We start from the raw sequence: 21,187 nt of genomic DNA, 5'->3' as shown, positions 1-21,187 counted from the left end.
GTGTGTTAAATATTACTGGCTTTTTTTATTGAGGGAGAAGAACTAGATGTGATTTTAAGAAATTTAACCAGTTAAATGAACTTTTTCAGATAAAAAATTATCATTCAAAGCAGAGTATTCCTATATATCTGCAGGCTCTTCAGAGCCTGTTGCTAAACCTCTGAACACTCAGACTGGTTGAAGTGAATGTGTTATAGTCATTATCAAATCTCACTAACTTCAAGAGAAAATTTTAAAAACACATTTTACATAATATTCTGTATGTTTTTCCGCAGTTTTTCAGTGAATAGTTACAGAACGTTGTGGTTTAACACCGGGTGTAACACACTCATATGACATAACAACACAGTAGAAGAAGCAATGTATATCTTTATTATGTGCTATGTACATATTTTTACAGTATAATACAGCAACAATACACGGTAATGCTACACAGTCAAGATTGCACAGTTATAGTTAGGCCACAGCGGTCAGGTACCGTGGTAATGAGACATCACATGGAGCGTACAGGAAGTACATACATACATCTTTGGCTTCATGGGGATAACAGAACACGGACACAGTGAATGCAAACTTCAGTCGAGAGTGAGCAAAAGACCACAGAGAGATGGTGGGGGGGTATCAATGATTTCTCGGATCCAGAAAGGATTTTCAGCCCAGAAAGAAAGACGTATTATACGACATATTTTCTTCATACATGGATTACTATTATGTTTCTGTTCAGGTTACTACAGAATCATCCTCGCGTGTTGGTAGAGGAGATTGCAGCCTTAACCCCCCGCAGGGCTCAGACTTGCCCGGCCCTGAATCCTGTCAGAATGTATTTCCGCACGTACACCGTGTGTGCCTGCGCATATGGACGTAATCTGTGCACACACTGGATACGAGGAGACAGCAGTGGTGAGAGCCAATCCTAATTCATTCTCTAATTGCCATCATTTTTCTCTGTCTATTAATTTGAGGTACAATGAAACTAGTCCTCATTTCGCGGGGGTTTGTGTATAGAGAATCAGACCGCCTCTCTCCCTCCTCTCCTGATAACACTGAATCTCCTCCTCCCAACATACAGCAGTTACAGCCCACAGAGCATCGGGGTGAGGGACAGAATACAGAGAGAAACGGAGAAGACAGAGATTGGATGAAAGATAGATGGGGAGAGAAAGAGGGGGGGAGAGAGAGAGCAGAGAAGTGACAAGGTGAGGCAGAGCGAGGGAGAGGGGAGCCGACAGAGAGATGGATGCAGCGGGGTCGCCGAGGTGAGGAGATGGTGTAATGATTAGATCACAGATACCCTTGAGCCTTCCTCCCGTCCCTCCTGCGCTCAAAAAATCTGGGAGCACACGGGAGGGGAGGAAGGCCTGCAGTTGTAAATGGCCCCGCTGTCAGAGTTCATCTGGGCGGAGGAGGCGTGCGGGAGTGGATTACAGGAGTCTGCGATTACAGAAGCATATTCCGCTTTCTCCCCTTTTCCCGAGACAGAGAGAAGCCTGTGCTGGATCTCATTTGTGCTGCTGTCGCACCGCAGGTTTCCTAAAGATGTTATAAACTTAATGTTTGGCTGCTCAGACACTGCAGACGTTTCAGGAAGCAGGAGAGGAGAAGCATCATCCTCAGGGTTCCTACTGGACATGAAGTTCCTGGAGTAAAGAAACTTTAACATACAGCTTCTTTTACAAACACTGTCATTTTAAATGCATTGTTCAGTTTGCAGTCTACCCGCCTGTTTGCTTCTCTCAAAAACCTTCATCTTGTCTGTTTTGATCGTTTGCTTTTGCCTGGAAGGCGTCGCCTTTCCCTCTCACTCCCTGCAACAAGTCTGAGGGTGATGCTAATTGCCTCCCTGACTATTGTTCGTCTTCTGATCAGATGATGTCATCTCCAAACTTTAGCAAGTTGAAGGTGACTGCTCGGAGAGGGGGAGATGTGTTTGGGATGCTTCCATCTAGTGGTCACTGCTGATAACACTAAGTTGGAAGAAAGGGAGATGTCGGACAAAAACACATTAACATGAGCCTTTTGACGCGTCTCTTCAGTCCAGTAGTTAAACAAGGCCACTGAGAACAGAACTCTTTTGTCATACGTATGATAATGGCGTGGAGTGGCAGGGCTGGCAGCGGGCTGTTAGCGATGTTCAAACATAATGGCTCCATTAAGCGCATACAAGAGCATATCATTACAATAAATTCTTACTTAGATTCACAAAATAGATTTCTGACACAATACCCAATGGCTTCGACACAATGAAGACAAGACAGGGGGGGTGACAGCGCTGAAAGGAAGCAATGCCCAGAGTGCTGCCACCGGAGGCACAATCCACCAGTTAGCCACATCAAGTGCTTACACTTGGATATCAGCTCCGCAAGTTCTGACTTCATGTCTGATTCAGTATCCCACCATGTTTTTCACTTGAAGTGCCAACTGGAGAATGCTGCCTCTACAGGCGTTTCAGTGACCGATATTGCATTTTATGTACATCACGTTACATAAATAGTTCCCCTTAACAGAAAAGAGATGGATGCTTTATAAAATGTCAAGCGTGGGCATGTGTAAGTGTGTGAAAGTATTTGAGGAGTGAGGAGGAAGTATAGCCAAAGAACAACTTCAAAGAGAAGGAAGTAAAGGACTAGTTCAACACGATGTTCTCTGTAGAGATACACGTATGACATGCGCAGCTGTGTGATTGGGCGATCGGCAAGCCCCGAGAGCTGACCAACCGTGAATTAAATAAAAATGTCAATATGTACATATTTTCTACAAAGAGGGATGGTTTGTAGTTTTACAGCCAAAGAAAGTTCGTGTAGAAAGGAGAGAGTCGACACTGGCTGAGATTAAAACATCGCTGCACGAAGCCAACTGCTGGGGAGTTTTTGGCCTCACCTCCAGACACAAGTTGATCATTATTTTTGGATCTGTGTACGCTGCCGTCTTATTCCGTCTGTGACTGTGTGCTGAAGTGGTGTGTGCTGTTTAGCTGTAAAGGTATTTATTCCCTCAAATGTGGGAAAATCCTCTTTCACTGTGGATTAAGGAGACAGAGTGCATAATGTATACAGGGGTGAGGGTGGGACACAGAAAAGGCGAAGGGGTGAGAGCGAGGACGGTTAGCAGGAAGGTGTAAGCAGCGGGGAAATGTTTCTGAAAGCTGATATCAGCTCTTTTGGATTGAAGCGTTTCTACATAAATACCTTTTTCAATGTGATGTTTTTCTTGCCAAAACAAATCCCCTAAATTACAAGTGTTTGGTGTTTTTGCACAAACTGCATCGTTGTGCAGAAAAACCTCAAAAATAGCAGTTGTAGTAGAAGCCACTAAGTATCTGCTACTATGTAGGAAGAAGATGATGAAACATCTTGATGCATCATCTGATGAAAATGTTGCAAAAGTTCCAATGTCGGCAGATGCATTGCTCAGATTTGTAAGAATGCAATCAATCAAACTGCATCTGTAGATAATGCTGGAAAAAGCAAAGAAAAGGAGATGGATAATTGGGAGGAAAAGAAACCAAGCTGGGCTGCATTTGTGTTTCATCTGCTTTTCTTTCTTCTGTTAAGGGGACAGAGGCTTCCAGGTAGTGTGGCTTGTTCCCCGACACGCCGCTAATGCCTCCAATAAGATAAACCCTCTGCGAATGTGCTCCTGTCGACAGAGCTGCCACCGATAAGAGCAGAGGATCGCTAACGGCCAAGACAACCAAAAACATGAGAGGCTGGGCTGGAGATAAAGAATGTAGGAGGTGGAAGGAAAATAGGAACAGCAGCGATCAATTGCTGGCACTGTGCAGCGATGCTATCCGACGCCATCCCGCTCTTACATCTCTTGTAAGAGTGTGTGTGATCATAATCTGAAGGGGAGGAGAGGTGGGTGGTGTGTGTGTGTGTGTGTGTGAATCTGGGTCATCAAGTCATCAATAACCACCTGCATTAGTGGAAGAAAGAGGGAAGGTCAAGGCTGACTGAAATCCTGACTGGCTGAGTGAGAAGGGGATGAAAGGGAAGAGAAAACTTTACAGTGCGGGTCTTTTCCAGCTCCGATGACTCTATTCCCACAGGGGGCTGGGAGTGAGGATGGATGCATGGATGGATGGATGGATGGATGAGCGCATGAATGGAACAGTGGCATTTGAGTACTACTTTTGACAGATTGGCGACGGCCGACTTGGCAAGCAGGAACAGGTGGGAGTTGGGGGCTGCGGCTGGCTGGGAGAGAGAGGAAAGAAGGGTGAATTATGGATGGACGGGCCGAGCTGGGGAGGGAGGAGGGGGCGTCTGGCGAGGGCCTGTGCCCCCGCTGACAGGCAAGCTGCTAGTTGGTGGAGTCACTTAGCCACACAGAGTCAACCAGATATGATGGGGCCATCTCTGCATGTGCAGCGCACTGCAGCCCTTTTCTCCCCCGAAGACCTCCGGGACGGCTGGAGGCCACAGGACTCCATCGAGCAGAGTGACGCCGTCTGCTTTGCTCTGAAAAGTAACGCTGGAGCAAGCAGCGCTGCAGAAGCTCACTGTCTTTGTTACGGTTTGTGTGCTCAGTTTGCTTTTACTCCACTGCTGCCGCTCTTCCTTTATCGTACTCTTCTTCCCACGTCGGGCCTTTCACTCCTCACTCTCCTCTACGTATGTGGACGGGAACCAGCCGACCTGAGGGGGGAGAGATGGCAATCAGTAACAACACAGGAGTTGACTGACAACAGGTCCGTTTATAGTTTCGTTGTACTTATTATGATATTTTTCTACCCTATCTGCATGTCTCAAACATCTAAAAGCACAATACCTGAGCTGAAAACTAAAATAAGTCTGAGTTATTAATTAAGTCTTAATAAATATTACACAAAATGTCTAATCATTCCACTTTATGTTGAATATAACACATACTGGCAGTTGTTTTGTGCAGTTGGAATAGCTAGTTTTCAATGGTAAAAGCTCAAATTTAATTTTGAAAAATGAAATCCAAAACCAACATCAACACATTTGGATAGCTGGACATCTTGCACCAGTATCTTTTCTTTGGAGCACTTTTCATGATAAACTTGACAATAAGGGACTGATATTACACCGAAGCGACACTGAGAGGTTCTGGTGGTGTTTCTGCACTGACAGATTCAGGCAGTTTTTTTCCAGCCAGCAGCGCTGATTGTTGTTGCTGGTTGAAGGCTCTAAAGAGAGTCTAACAGCTCTCTACAGACTCTACATTGAGTGTTTAGTTTTCACCAGAGCGGCACCATACACACACACCGCAAAACACACTCGCAGCACATTACAGGGGGCTTCAGCACACACACACACACACACACACAAAAACACACAGGCTAAAATGCGGCGCATGCGAGTGGGAGTCTGTACATACACTTTATGCATTTAGAAGCAGGATTTTCTCAGCCTGATTATGAAGCGCTGTTGGTATTGGACGGGAACATTTGTGCATTTAAGACACACAAGCAACACACTCAACAAACTCTTCCAAGGGATGATATGGGGGAACAGAAATGTTGGAAAGGTGTACATGACAAGCTAAAGATAAAACATGCTAAATCTGAATGGTCCCTTCCAGGCACCTGTAGACAACAATCTCTGCCAAATCTTTCTTCTTGAAAAGGCCCATTTTTAGCACTACCTAAAATTGGATTTAAGGATTTAACAGCCAGATGTAAAAACGAAACCGGTTTCTGTGTAAACACGGCTAATGAAAGTTCTGAAAGTCTTCTGTCTTGATTATAAATAAATAAATATCAGTGAATGTAAACACGAATGCAGCGCATATTTCACAGGTTTGTCATCGTATCAAATGAAAACAAATGAGAAGGGGACAGAAATGTGTCATCCAACAAACTTGGGACTTTTTCAGACTCTTTAAGAAAGTGAAAACCTGGAAGCCAATATCACAAAACATTATTTTCACCATTCTGTGACGGCAGGCTGTGTTTTATTGGCATCTTAAAGCCGCTGCTTACCCTGCCATTGACCTCGCCCCTCCACCAGCCGTTGGCTCCTGACTTTGTGTAGATCTTCACCACGTCACCCTCCTGCAGGGACAGCTCCCGGGTGTCACGTGAGCTGAAGTCGTACCGCGCTATCGCCACGCCAATCACTTTTGGAGTCAGCACTAGAAAGAGAGAGAAAGAGAGGTGGGTGTATGAAATACATGAAGCTCACTTCATCGAGGCTCAGGAGGATGCGTTTGAAAAGAAATGTGAAAACATCAGTTTCAGTGTCAACACTTACACACATATGAACACATACACACACACACACACACACACACACACACACACACACACACAGAGATGGAGATGGGTGATATTTTTTCTTTTGGTCAGAAAAACCTGAGGTCTTTCTCCTCTTTCACTCTGTTTCTTATGAAATGGAAGAACATCTACACATTTATTATTAGTACTGGTAGTAATAATGACGGTACTAGCAGTCTAGCACTGCCATTAGCTACATTTAAACAGGCTGCACCACATAAACTAGCTCTTACTTTAAGATTAGCTAGTTGCTGCTAATTGTTTACACCCAGTAACTGAACTGATCAACCTTAGCTTTGTTTACTTGCTAACATTTGAAATATAAGAGTAAAGAGCATAAGATCTGGAAATAAAATGAGTTTTAATAAATACATATATAATATACTGCGTGAACTGGGAATATTTTAAATTGCATTTCACAAAAATGACACAATAATTTTTTCAGAAAGACTGATGAAAGACAAGCTAAATGAGAGATTGAATTGAGCAGCTAGTTGAAGAGGTGTTAGCCCGGTTGTGATGTCATGACTTCGGCTGTCTATTTTATTGCCTGGTTACAAATGCATGTTTACAGAACAGCAGTTGATTGCTTTTAGCTGTATGTCTCTACAAATATCTCCTAGAGAATGATTTATAAGTTAGCATCACAAGCTAACAAGCTTCATAAGTTTTAATGGTGTAACCTCATTAAGTAAGTCACTAGTTTGAAACTAGCTAACTAATGGATTCACAAATAGATGGTGCAACCCACTTTTGACTATTTATTTGGTCCCAAATAAAGGCTGGGGGGAAAAAACAAAACAACGACAAAACAATGCAAAGTTAGAAATGACGATCACAGAAATTATTTTGTTTCAGTGTTGTTAATTAATCTGCAAAACAACATAAAAATCGGCTAATCTATGAACAGCCTGTCTGTACTACCAATGCATGTGATTTATTTTAACACTGCCCGACTAAAAAAGAGAACAGAAGTACGGCCCTTGTAGGTATGTGGTGCATCGCTTTAGTTGAGAAAGTCCAGCTGGAGTGTTCTGACAGCTGTGTGTGTGTGTGTGACTAGACATCTTGTCGAGGAGACAGCAGTATGAGAGACAGCTTTGGAAAAGGCTAGCTAGTTACTACTGCTCCATCCCACCCTGCCCACTTCCTACCTTCTCCAGACACTGACTGGTGGGTCGGCCTGGGCTAAGCTGACAGGTGGAAATGGAATGTCAGAATGTCTCTGAACCTGGCCGTGGGGATAGAATATCTAATATAGAGGAGCTCTGTGTATTTGGACACCTCCACCTTTACTTTGACAGACAGACACACACAAGCAAACACACACCAAATTCGCCTCAGAAAACACCTTTCTCAACTGTTTCTGCCTCACGCTCTCCGCACTTTCCATGCAAAAATGCATACAGAAAAAACATACATGCAGTACAAAAACAAACAGTTCCTATTCTCCAGAGAGGATGACATGTATGTGCACACGACGATGGAACAGGTGAAATGGTGCAATGGCAGAAGGCAGCGATTCAGGCGATGGTGTGAATGCACTGAGCTACAGCCAGCATGCTAAGCAGCCTTCAACATGAAAGGAAAGAGAGAAATCGAGTGTTAGAGAGACAGACAGAGAGAGAAGCGATACCTGTACCTGACCAGAAGGGAGCAGAGGAAGGAGGCACAAAGCTGTAACCGGCAGGAGATACAAAAGAGAGGCCACAGAGCAATGGGGCTATGGCAGGGCAGGCCAGGCAGGGAGCGATGCGAGAGGGGGGACGGGGCAGGGATGGGGTTAGGATGGTAGAAGGAGAGAGAAGCAAAGGAGAAAAAATAAAACACGTTTTTAAAAATTCCCACTCTGAGCTCATTTCTGTCAGAAGTATAAAGAACACAGTTGCAGTTTGATAAAAAATAAATGACGGCAGGCACAGGAGGAGCTGTAACCAGTGGGATTCATCTGCACAGCCACTGCTAGCAGTGCTTTCACTTCACTTATTTACACTGTTTGGCCTAATGTGGAAACTGTAATTAGAAATGTAAAATTTGAACATGAGGATCGAACTCTTGGTCTGGTCTGAAACGTTAATGCTTTTGTCAAACTGAATGACACATTTTGTGTTCTGGTGTTGGAAAATTGAACTGAAAGATCGTCAGGATTGCATTAAATGTCCAAAACAAACACACAGAACTGCTAATATTTGTTTGAAATATGAAGTGATGATGTGTCTTGTTTCCAATTTGCCAAAAAGATGTCTGCATCATTAATGAGGGACGGCGTCTTCACTTGTTCATTTAATTGGGAGGAACATGCAGTCTACTCACAATTACAGCACAGGGAATAGATTTCTATTTGCATATTTATAAAGACAATCATCCAGCTGTAACACAGCCACAACTGCAGATACACATCTCCTGCACAAATTTCCTCTGACAGACACGCTTGACTTGATAGCTTATCAGAAAACGATATGCTTTATTTCATATTCAATTATTATAGCACTTTCCTGCGGTATTATTGTTTTTTTATGTTGTGTTTCTGCACCTCACAATATCCACAGTGCAGATCTGCTTTAGAAAGGCTGACTGTGCTCCCTCTTGCAAACAACTTGAGAAATGCATTTGTATTTCTATCTGTCTTCCACTGTGTTTCCTGGCAGAGAAAGAAGCTACAGGCATTGATCTGATACCAGCAATTTCTTAGAGTTGGCAGTGTTAGTCCATTTCTTTGGGGAACAGAACCTCTAACCCTGGACGTATTAATACCTTAGCCTTTATGGACAACTCTTTTTTTTCATGAGCAGTCCAACAGAAAACAGACTATAAAGTACAAATCAAATAAAAGTAGTTGGCTAAATGGATGCCAATGCATGATTTTGTCCAGAAAAGTTAACTGGGGTGAACAAAATAGCCCATTTCAGATGTAGGAATTATCTGCAGTATCTGGACGAAGAAAACTCTTATTCAAATTACATTACATAGACAGATGCAAGAAATCAGTGTGTTCAACTCTGGCTTCACAGCCACACTGGTCTGCTTCTGCATCATTATGCCAGGGTGGGGCCAGAGGGGTGGGTCCATCCCCCTCCAGAGTCAAAAGGTGATAGGCAGTTGGCTTATTAGCATCATGGATGGATTACTGAATGAGCCTACCAGGCACAGGCCTGCAGCCCCTGGACCAGAGCCTCTGCATGAAGTGACCGTTAACACAGAGTCAATCAAACAACTGCAAAAAGATGCAAACAACTAGAAAGAAACACAAGAGACCTATGAAGAGAAACAAAACAACCACAAAGAGACACAAAAGGATCATAAAGAGACACTGAATGACTACATAGCTTTAGTCTGGCTGTCCTCTTGCTCTGATATGGGACAGTTGGCAGCACTCGTACATCTTGTAATCTAACCAAGCCTGTAAACTCTCTGAAGTTATAAATAGCAACTATCAATCTATATTATTTCATAGAATATTTAAACTTGTTTGCCATACATTTATTACACTGACTAAACCATGTAATTATTATTATTATTGTCGAGTTTATTGTTAAAAAATTCAAGTCATAACACATTTTTACATATTTTACAAATATGGGACTCATTTGTGAAATGAATAAAAATTACCTTCTTTGAAACAGCGCCCAGTCCAGCACCATTCAAAAGTTTCTAAATCCCCCCTCACACAGGAGCCCACATTTCTGCCACCGGGAAGAGACAATCTAATCCCCACAATGGCAGATAGATGCCCAAACTTTATGAAAAATGTGCCGCTCCCAACAATACTGCTGGCAAGTTAACTGGCCTGGGTTATTGATATGCAGTAAGGAGAGCAGAGCTCCAGTGGTTTTTAAAATGAATCCTAATCAGCGCACTGAGAGACAGCTCAGCAACCCCTAATGGTGTCGAGGTACGAGCAATATGAAGAGGGATCGCCCTCCACTTCAAACAGCCACCAAAACACCAGCTGCATTTTACATGCTTCATTTTTGCAAAATCTGATTTGTGGACCACACCGGAATACACAATGTGAGCTGGTTGACTAACAGAGGAGAGTAACGTCGAGAGCGCAATGCACACGCAGTGTATCATTTCACGAGACAGCGAGTCCCACACACACACACAGTCAGCTGAGTTTGTTCCACAGACACAAATTAATTAATATGATGGCACTGTTGCTATTGTAGTGAGCATACTGTAAAAAAATAAAAAACAGTCAGTCAGTTTTGCCTTCTGCAAAGTTGTCCAAAAAACATACAACAAAGCATGAACGTTAATTAGCAGTCTTCCAGCTGAGCTCGAGGAAGATGGAAATCAAAACAAAAGAGTCATTTAAAAGCGAAAGAGAGAAAATGAAGTTTGCACACCAGGAGGAGGCTGCCGACGAGAAATGAGACCACACCGGAACAAAACAAATTTGGACTGAAGCTGCCTCGACTTGTGATTTGAACAACAGGCCTCGCCTACAACAACCAAACAGCTCTGTAGGCTACAATCTGTTCACGTCTCTCCCACTTGGAACATGACCGTCAGCGAGCCAGGACTTTTTTTTCCCTCCACTGCACACAGTGGCATACAGAGTTCAAATGAAATCTCATTTTCCCACTGAAGTCATACATTTTCCATTAACCAACTGATGGGCAATGATGCTTTGCCAGGCTCACGCGCTGTTTAATACCTTTTCTTCTGGCATCGCTGGAAACATTCAGCTTGTGTGGCGCGACCACGGATGTTTTACAAGTAGCACTGAGTCTCTAAACCTCTCGATGGTTTTTCAAACGCATCCTCACCTCACGTTATCAGCCATGTCAATAAAACAAAGAAGACTAGAGGCTGGTGAAGTCTTTCTACTCTTTGAAAACACCCTTCATTACTACTACTATTACATTACAAAAACGACACTTTTTGTCACATAAACGTCCATATGCACACCTGAGTTGGCACGTTGGCAATGTTCTGTTTTATCTGTTCCACTTCAAACATCATCTCATTAAAATCTCAGTTCAAAGTTACACCCCCCGCACCTGTTAAATTCAAAGTCAGAAGGGAAAAACATCTCAGTGGAACACCTGAATGTTGAGAGGAATCAGGTTAGTTAGGGTAATGACTGACAAAGTCGCACAGTTAAGGAGCAACGGCAGCTGCATGCATAAGTAATCAGCGGCGTGTTGCATTCCAGCGCAGTTCTGCTCGTCTGGAAGTGTTGGTGACAACAGCTGTTTTGTCATGAGGCGTTGACAGGTTTGTTCAGAAGAGTTAAAAAAATAAAAATAAAAATCACACAGCTCAAATCTCACTCAAACTACTGCCAGACAGCACACCCCAACACCGACAAGAACAAAGTCTGCCGACACTGAGGCTATGACGTAGCATTAAGCGACGGTATAATATTGCAATATTCACTATTAAATTCCTAATAGTCATTTCACAACAAACAGATCATGTCAATATAAAGACAATCATATGATGCAATAATGACTATTTTACTCAAAAATGTAAGCAACCAGATAGAAACCATGTATGTTACAAAGTCACTGTTCTAGCTCCATCAGATTTATGTTTAGAGATTTTATTGACTTCTTTGCTAAAACTAAACATGAAATAAAAACGAATGCACAAAGTGCTATTAATGGATTACACTGTTTTCTGAAGCATCCACACAGTAGATGACAGTAGAAAGCTCTTGACTTTGGTTGACTCGTTGACGGTTCCACCAAATTATCTCCCTCCCCTGAAACTCAAATTGATTTGATCTTCAGTAAACGTCCAGAGAGTGTTATCAAATTTAATAACATGCTTAGTGGATTCTCCAGCCGCCGTCTGACGGTTGAGTCAAAAACAATTAACATCAGACTGCTTTTAACAACAAATAGCTACCTAACTCCTTTAAGGTTTTGAAGATGTTCCCGAGTGAATTGAAGCAGTGTGTCTGAGTGAGAGAGAGCTGGAAGGATGATAGAAAAGAAAACAGACGAGGCAGCTGCAGCACTGCTGGGAGATCAGCAGAAAGCAGCAGAACCAGGAGCAGCAGCGTCACAATGAACGGAGGCTGGATGACCAGCAGAGTGTCAGATCACACACACCGCTTTACTAAGAGTATGCTAATGCTAATTAGCTGCCAGCAATGTGGGGAGTGTTACTTTTAAAAATCTAATCTAATTACATTATAGTGCTTAAAAGTCAGAAGTTACTTCGAGTCTCATTTTAGCTTCTGCAGCTGTCTGCAGGTTCACACCTCAGCTGTGTTTCACGGGCGTAACCGCAACCTAAAGCGCTTATTTACACTTCAAATCTATTTCTTTCTTTCTTTCTTTTTGGGGGGGACAATACACACGCAAATGCAAGGTTCATGCACAATAAAAAGGCCATGTGTTTGTCTGCATTTTGAAAAGAAAAGAAAAAACTGAAAAGTGTGCTGCTTCAGTTTCAAGCAGCACACAGTTTGATCCCTTTTTTCTTTCAAGGAAACACTTGCTGCTTCCAGCTTCTTAAATATAATGTTTTGCGACATTTCTCTGCTTTATATGATTTGAAACAAAAAAAAAATGTTTGTTTTGTACTGCTGGTCACACAAATCAATTAATCTCTAGACATCAACTTCAGGTTCTGAAAAATTTCTCTGAATTTTCTTACATCTGGAAATTAGTACTTATTAGTTGCCACGATACCACAAAAATAAAGGTACCCTCTGAACGTTAACATGTTTTTGTTTACATGAAATATAAACAGTAGGGGGACCGGCATTAAAACATTGCTCTACAGCGCTACTAGTGGTCAGAGGCTCCACAGGCTGCCTTTAATTACCACAAGTTGAAATTAGAGAACTAACTGAAATGTGTCGCAATAAAATCTTTAATGATGATTTAATTACAAGCAGCCGCCCTGTTTGGAACTCCAAATACATCAACCGAGTGAGGGAGGCCTTCCCAGTTGCCCCCATCACTGTATAAAAGTGCTTAGTGTCTGAGTGGTGGATTGTTTCTACTCTTGGTGACTCTTCAGGTCTACACTTACTGTTGCTACCCGACCGGTTGAGGCGGTGCACAGACGCATTCTCTGGTTCCCTGTAAGGAAACTGCAGCGTGGTGTCCAGACTCCTAAAACCTTCTCTCAGGGAGTGGTGCTTGTAGTACTCGATCAACTCCTGGACACACACAAGAATAAACAGGCAAATGAATAGATATGCAGTCATTTGCATTTGTGTCATATTTCTCTCAGTTTGAAAAACCAGATAAATGAAACTTTCAGAAATGTTATTTTTCCACATCTGCTTGAAAACTGAATCTTATCATCTCAGCACCTTCTGCTTTTAACCTAGAGATGTGAAATAGCCACTTACACTGCGTAAAAAAGTCATGCAGAGCATTATAACATGGAATGAAAGCTGCCTTTAATATACCACCACACTGGACAGAACTTTTGATCAGGTTTTCTGACTCTGTAAACAGTGAAATTACATGTTATTGAAATACTGTTTTGACACACACTGGTATTCAAATATTATACTCAAACACCTGTTTTTAGCAAATTTGAGATCAAGGAATCACAGTCCTGCCATAAATAAAGCTGGTGAACCTTTCCAATATGCACTGCACTTATCTATAATGCTGAAGCCCTCGGGCCAGTATAAACATGTCTCTAATCATGGCTATTTTTGTGCACACTGCTAAAATAAAATTCAGGTTCTGACACTTCATTAAGCGAGCGCGGTGACTTATTTATGAATTGCAGTAGTGGAATTTAAAAAATAAAACAGGCTGAATAGACTCACTAATATGCTCCTGAACTTCTTGTTCTCGGCGATGTGGAAGCAGCCCTCCTTGGTCAGGATCTTTATGTGCTTCACGTCGTTGTTGTACCTGTGGGCCATTGAATAAGTTATGAGTGTAATTTCCCTCTCTGATCACCGCCATCGATCGGTGGCCGGCCCCTGGCCCCTGTGGAGAGCCCGGCCCTCGCAGTAATGCATAGGGTCCCAAAGGTTTGTGACATGTGAATGATGGGGTGGTCAGGAGAAAATGTGCCCATGTGCCCCCCCACCTGCATACTCGGGTTTGCATTAACAGGGCTCTGAGGCTGGTGGAGCAGAAATGTAGGATGTCTGTCACACACAGTGTTGCTCGTTCCAGTCCATCTTTACAGTGATCACCACAGAATGTGCTTCTTAGTGTAATTATTGCATCATGTTATTCTGGCAGTTTGACATTTTGCAGAAAAATATTAAAACCCAGATGAAAACTGGTAGAGTGGACTGTATGTTCTCAGAGTCTCTGGTTTGGGGAAGGGTCTTCTTTGACACTACCACTAGGGGGAACCAAAGTTGGAAATTTTCAAATTCACACATAGTGGCTTTAATGCATAAACTCTCTGTCACATTATCTTTCAGTCTGTCTTTCACAGCTGTCAGTGGAGGTCTTCTCAAATGAACCTATGGAAAACGTACAGGCATTATTTACTGGCAGAAAGACCTGATCCAAAAAGGGACCTGAGGATAATTACACTCATTTCCAAATTGCGATCAACCCAAACACGGAAATAGAGAGAAAATTAACCCAGCATGGCGGTGTGATGGCACTGGCACTGACAGCTGAAAAAGGCAACAATTTTTTCCCTTCACTTCAAAGCTACCACTTTCCCTCCCTGACCCAGTTGGAATGATTATAATTTGACGCCCGGCCTGACTCTGGTCCTGGGTCGGTCCTTGGTCTCTAAGAACAAAGCTGGACTTGTCAAGATGACTTGGTTTTAAAAAACGAAACAGCTCTTTCCAACCTTAATGCTAATGCTGTTGCCAATTTAATGTTAAAGGGATAGTCTGATATCTTAACAAACACCCAGTTTCTTGCCAAGAAATGAGTATTAATGAGAAAATCAAAACCACTCTCATGCCTGTCCACTAAATATGAAGCTACAGCCAGCAGCTGGTTAGCTTACTTCAGCAAAATGACTGAACACGGGGAAGCTTGCGAGGTGCTGTCCATGCTAAAAAAAATGATTCTAAGCTCAGTAATTAATGAACTGTATTTTGTTTGCTTAAACTATTTAAAAATCGAAATGCAAAGGTGACAAATTGTGGTTTCGGGGGGATTACGTACCACATTATTTCTTCCATATAACCACAAACTGTCATTTCTCTTTATTTATACTTTATTTAACAATAAATATAGCGAACATAAGATATAAAGTGTTGAATAGTGACATTTAAAGGTGCTATTAGTTGGATTAATAGTTGGAGAAAACGCGAGACTTTTTTAGAGATTTAAGGAACCAGACAGACTCTCTACTGTGTGGCCAGAGGTATCCAGGAAGCTGTCTTTGCTTTAGAAGAATACCTTAAGTTAAAATGTTAGAGCTTAATTTGTATAGAACTCTCTTGGCTATTTGGAGGCAATGATCAAAAATCCTCTGCTTCATTCCCTGTTTCTCAGTGTAGAGCTGGCAGAGGGTACTTCCATTTGCAAGTAATGCTTTTTAAATGTTGTCGCTCCCACCGCGTAGGCTTCTCTCTCTACCCTGCTCGTCTCTTTCATGGGGAGGTTTTAATAACCTTGAACAGTCTTACAGTCGTTCTCTGGTCTGCTCAGAGCACCGCGTCTGTGTGCACACAAGCAATTAAGACTTCAGCGCAGAAGGAACTTGAAGGCACCGAAAGCGGTCTATTCTGCGAGGGAGAAAAAAAGGAGCCTAAAAAAAAAAGTCTAAAGTTAAATGAAGTTTAAAGGAATGTTTCCGTTGCTCACAGAGAGGCGTGCTGGCTCCTTGTAGAGGAAAGTGTTCCAGCTCAGAGACTCAACAGCAAGAGACAACAGGTCTCTTTTCACCGCCTGAGCACACACTGACGCCATTCATCTGATGCATGGAGATAAGTTACAAACAATGGTAGGGTCACTAGCACCCCAAGGTTAATTCGTCATTATTAAGATGAAATCCGCTGTGTGATTCTAATTATAAACTAATAAGATTGTTTTGTGGGTCCTCGGGTCAAACCATAATGAGTCTCTCTCGCCTTAACTGAGACCCTGCTCCATGATTAGCATCTGGTTTGGTCAGTTTCACACACACCACTATGGTTAACCACAGTCTGAGCCTCAGAGGGAAAGCACATCACCCTGTGAAGGCATTATAAATCGGTCCGTCAAACTGTGTAGTATAGCTGGGAGTTAAGTCTGGTCAATACTGTGGTTTAGCTAAAGGCATCTGATGAATCTAACAGACAGTTCTCTCGTCTGACTGCGGCTCCTCTGCCATGTTAAGGAGGAACAATAAAACCTGATGATCCAAGACCAGCCTGTAATTCTTACACCACAAATTCAAAATGCTTATCATTTTGTCCCCACATGCATTTTTTTACTATCAAACACAGATATCAACCTCTTAGAAATGAAAACAAGCTGATGGAAATCCGTTGTTTAATACATTTAAAGGGCATTCCTATTGTGCACACAAATAGTGCATCGTTATGCATGCCTTTTTCTTCTATTCCATAGTCGAGCTGTAATCAGAGGTGCTGACACTGACACTGTCTGATCTTTCTTGAGTGACCGGATAGAAACATCAGCCTTACTTTATACTGATGGCGTACTCCGTGTACTCTCTGCTGCGATGGCGGACCAGGTAGGTGCTGTTGACCCTGTTGATGAGTTCTGCCTCTGCCTGCAGCCTCTCCATGGGCCCTGCAAACCTGCAACACAACAGTCAAAACTAGATGAACTTGATCCACATAAAATCTATTATGGAATGATACATGGAGTTAGTGACTGCTTGCATATCATTGTTTGCTGTGTATTGTCCTTTACAGTCTGTGTGATGGCTTTTTAATTTGCTTATTTGTCTGCACTAGCTGTGTTTTGCTTTGTGGAACTGTGTGATGAGTTTCAGCAGAGACTTTGACCTTTTTGCTTTAATACATTCAGACTGAGATAGATGTTTTGTAAGCATACCAAGGTTGAGTGGAGTAATCCACGGGCTTCGGGACCTGGAGCAAAGAGCAAAAGTGGAAGGAGCTTTCAGTCATCCAACCTCGATACAACAGGACAGTAAAATCTTGTACTTGGCACCAGTTCCACAGAGCTGTTTTCAGGCTGATGTTTTGCTCTTCTATAAAACAGGTGCCTTTACACTGTACAACCCCAGTAAAACAGCTTAATGCTCCTCTTATCTTTACAACAGTGTTGACATGGTGATAACATTTTGTTATCTGCAGGGAGGCTCATGTTCCTGAAGCAGCTGGACATACTGTGAATTTCATTCTGTCCAACTGAACATGGACAAGCCAGCGGTTGAGAGATTTAAACAAACAGAGGACAAGTGACACTGCTAGACAGTGAAGTCCTCCCTCTCAGCTCTCCAGTTCAAAGTAATGCTTGTTCCTTATACAGTATCATTTTGTTCTCTCCTTCTTATTGATAAGAGAATTAGACACTAAACCACCTTTATCTGAAGAGGCCTGCTTTCCCTCTCATGCCATGTTAAAAAAAAAAAAACCATCCTCACTTCCCTGAACTGCTGGTGAACGCACACAGCCAAACACGAGCTGCTACAACAGGCCCTAACGTAGCGAAGGAGAAGGAGGAAATGCTGCTTACACATGGGCAGGGCTTCACAGCGTCGCTTGGAAAGAAGCCAACCTCTTTCGTCGACAGGATTTTGCCCTGAAACCACAGAGAGATAATTGTGTTATGTACATCTGGCTGACTCTGTCTCCATAATTCAGGAACAATTAGCTTGCAACACAGAGCAGTGTAAATTTACAGCCCTAGTTAACTATTATTGAAATAATGGCTGGCAGGAAGAGGGGAGGAGGATGAGTTCCTCATTCCTCCCGTGATGATGACTCTTTAAGCTTGGTGCCTTGATTTATCAACGTTGGCGAGACTCAGTCCGTATAAATAGGGGTTTTCTGGAGGCCATAGTGTAGTTATCCTCTTCTGACTGACTCATTCGCTGTGGGTTGATGATGCTGTTTTTGGCAAAATATTCGATCTAAATGGGACAATAATTCAGTCACGGATTCCAGAGCTAAAAAGAAACTGAGGCTCAAAAATGATTGCGACTCAGAGTTGTGCATTTTTACGGTCACATTCTGAAATGACTTCGTTAAAAAAGATTGAACCTCTATACGAAATGATTGTTGTTGGTAGGTAAATAATTTTTGAGGGGTAAATAAACAAATAAGTCTCTTAGATGAACACACGGCTACACAGTGTGGAAATGTAATGTTGCTGTGCTGCCTTTACAACTGTGAATACACAGTTTCCTGCATGCACTGTTTGTATACTCACAAACTCACATTTGCTGCAGCTAATTTACGACTGTCTTACCTTCCCTGTCATGGCCTCAATCCTTAACCGCTTTTCCTGTGTGATACTTTATGTCTGCCACTTCAAAATTCTAATGCAATGCAGAAGTATCCTTTTGCCAGATGTGTAAATTCACATTATATAAAATTCTTTTGATTTTTGTTTTTACCTCCTGTCTTGCAAATCTCAACCCCTCACCTGCAAAGCTTAGCTGTTGCCTGCACTTACACTATCTCTAAACCAGTTTGTGTTTTGTTTAATCATTGGCTAACTGGATGTACTGAGAGATACAGCTGGCGGTGGATACAGTGACACCGCCAGTCAGCCTTGATGCAAATTGGTCCCAAATTATTACTCTTTGTATTACAAGTTTTTAATACATTTTTAATTTTTTATTTGTACAACTTTCCCAGAGAAAAGCTATTTATATTTGCATTGCAATTTAAAGTCTATGAGCCGAGCAGGAACACACCACACACCAGAAACACCAGTGCACATGTGCAGCTGGCCGCGCAACAGGGAAGCTAACCTGCGAGATAGAAAACATTTTTGGCTTCTGCAATTGGCAAGCAATTCTCATTCAGGTGAGTGGACGCCATCTTTGAATTCAGCATCCAGTTCTGATAATTCATCCATGGTCACCACAAGCAGCCACGGCAGCATTTGGCCGACAGTCACTAATTAAAGGGGCCACTTGTTAATATAGGAATCAAACATGCTCTTAGCTGGCTGCTGGGGAGTACAGGCAGCAGCTGTGGGGGTGCACAACAGCCTGAGGAACTACAAATGAGTGATAAAAATAAGTGCACATGAATAAAATTTCATTTGTTAAATAAGATTCATGCAGAATCTGCAAAAAGCAGCCTCTATGCTTTCAGTGGTTTATGCTAACTTGAGTCTGTGTCAGACCAACATGTTGGCAGGAGCACGTGCTCATACCTCCCCTCAACGTGGCTCCTCCATTAATAAATTATCTAAACCGTCTGACATGACACCAAGATTTAGCTGTAAGTGACCTTGTCTGCTTGTTGCACACCGGAGAGCTGCTCCAAAGATTCAGTTTATACTGAGAGGTCATGTGCAGAGAAGCGGTTGACAAGCAAATCCCTTTATTAGCTTGGTTTAAAAATTAAGGACTGTTAAAGAACTTTGACTTTTGGAGAAATGAGGATTTTGTTTAAATTTGCTGTTTAGTTTGCAGATCTATAACCACGCCAGCAGCTGCAGCACCATTAGGCTATACATTCACTGCCTGTTGACTGGCAGACTATTAAAACCACCCACACTATGCGCTCTGGTTATATTATAGGAAATGAGCAAATGAGGGATCGATGGGGTTTTCAGACGCAGCCGTGATCTCAGAGGCACAGGTAGCACACGACCAGCTAAGCTCATTTTGACGGTTTTGTGGTCATCAGCTGCCGCATCACCTGCTACCTCAGGACACGTTATCAGTCCTCGTGGAAAGCCTTGTGCATCCTTGCATCTGCTGCATCCTTGCTAAGAGTGTGATAATGATTAGAGCTGGTAACATTGACAGAGTAAACAGATGGTCGCTGTTGAATGAAATGAAATTACAGTGATCGATTCTATTTGTCACGCACCCCCAGAACAGAAATGATTATGGTCTGCTGGCTACAAAGGTGATGGATATTGAATGTTTGCTGACTGTGGGGCTGGAGCTGCCTCTGGTTAAGCTTTTACACGGGGTTAATTGAAATCTTTATCTATTTTATCTGTTTTGCATCAAATATGGTGAGATTTGTTGGTTTCCTCACTCCATGTCTGATCATTCTACCATATGTCTTTCCAGGCCCCAGGTATAATGTGATTCTCATTACTCTGTTGACTTTGATTCAGCCTCTCTCAAACAGTAAGCGACCGCTGCAACACAATGCATCAAATTTCCACAACACAGCTCAGATTTTTCCTTCCTCCAGTGAAGCTTAAACCACACATGTTGCCACACAACAGTAGCTGCTTGCATAAAACAAAGACATTTCTATTGCGTGGGAGTTTAACTTCCTTATAAGACGTACTGTGCTGTGTGTATAATCGTCAGTGGGTGAACACGTTACTAAGAATTCTGTTTTCACATGCAGACTGTTAGCTTGTTAACCCCAGAAATACAACTGAGAGCTATTTTGACACATGTATGAAATGTCCAACTTACAGTGTGATATCTAGGTAAATATATCTTTAACTGCTGAGGAAGCTGACACACAGGGCACAATAAAAAGGCAGACCTGACTGATACATCATTCAAACCCTATTACAGAATATGAGGTCAGGAGAAGGGCTAGATGGACTGACAGTGGAGGAAGTGGGAGATTTAAATACAGTAGGTCCATCTTTTAGCATTGTGCTATACATGACTAAGACATAGTGTGACCTCTGACCTGCCACCAGGGGCTGTGAAGGTCGGCGCAGATTAATTCGATGATGTCACCCGTCTGGATGCTGAGTGCTGGACCAGACGTAGGGCTCGGCACGCCAAAGTAGTTCCTGATCACCAGCATCTTGGGCAGACCTGCAAGAGGGACACAGTTGGCTCCTGCATGCTGTTTGCAAAGGGGGCTTCATGTAGTGTGAACATGACTGATTGGTAAAATTTAATGGAAATATGGGCCACAAAGGGGTGTGATTTCATTATTCTGCCATCAAA

General features: G+C 42.6%; 1 protein-coding gene across 1 annotated transcript in view; it reads right to left on the bottom strand.

Moving 5' to 3' along the window:
- Positions 1-351: 351 nt before the first annotated feature.
- LOC121624302 (guanine nucleotide exchange factor VAV3) overlaps positions 352-21,187 on the bottom strand; it is an 89,661-nt gene continuing 68,825 nt past the window's right edge. The window contains exons 20-27 of the mRNA XM_041961959.1: positions 20,922-21,052; positions 17,809-17,874; positions 17,164-17,198; positions 16,788-16,904; positions 13,995-14,082; positions 13,238-13,367; positions 5,948-6,099; positions 352-4,637 (exon numbers count right to left, since the gene is read on the bottom strand). Of these exons, the coding sequence (XP_041817893.1) occupies positions 4,593-4,637; positions 5,948-6,099; positions 13,238-13,367; positions 13,995-14,082; positions 16,788-16,904; positions 17,164-17,198; positions 17,809-17,874; positions 20,922-21,052 (764 nt within the window). The 3' untranslated portion in view covers positions 352-4,592. The remainder of the gene's footprint in view (positions 4,638-5,947; positions 6,100-13,237; positions 13,368-13,994; positions 14,083-16,787; positions 16,905-17,163; positions 17,199-17,808; positions 17,875-20,921; positions 21,053-21,187) is intronic.

The sequence above is a fragment of the Chelmon rostratus genome, chromosome 20, assembly GCF_017976325.1.
Source record: "Chelmon rostratus isolate fCheRos1 chromosome 20, fCheRos1.pri, whole genome shotgun sequence".
Taxonomy (NCBI): domain Eukaryota; kingdom Metazoa; phylum Chordata; class Actinopteri; order Chaetodontiformes; family Chaetodontidae; genus Chelmon; species Chelmon rostratus.
This window is presented reverse-complemented; position numbering and strand designations above follow the sequence as displayed.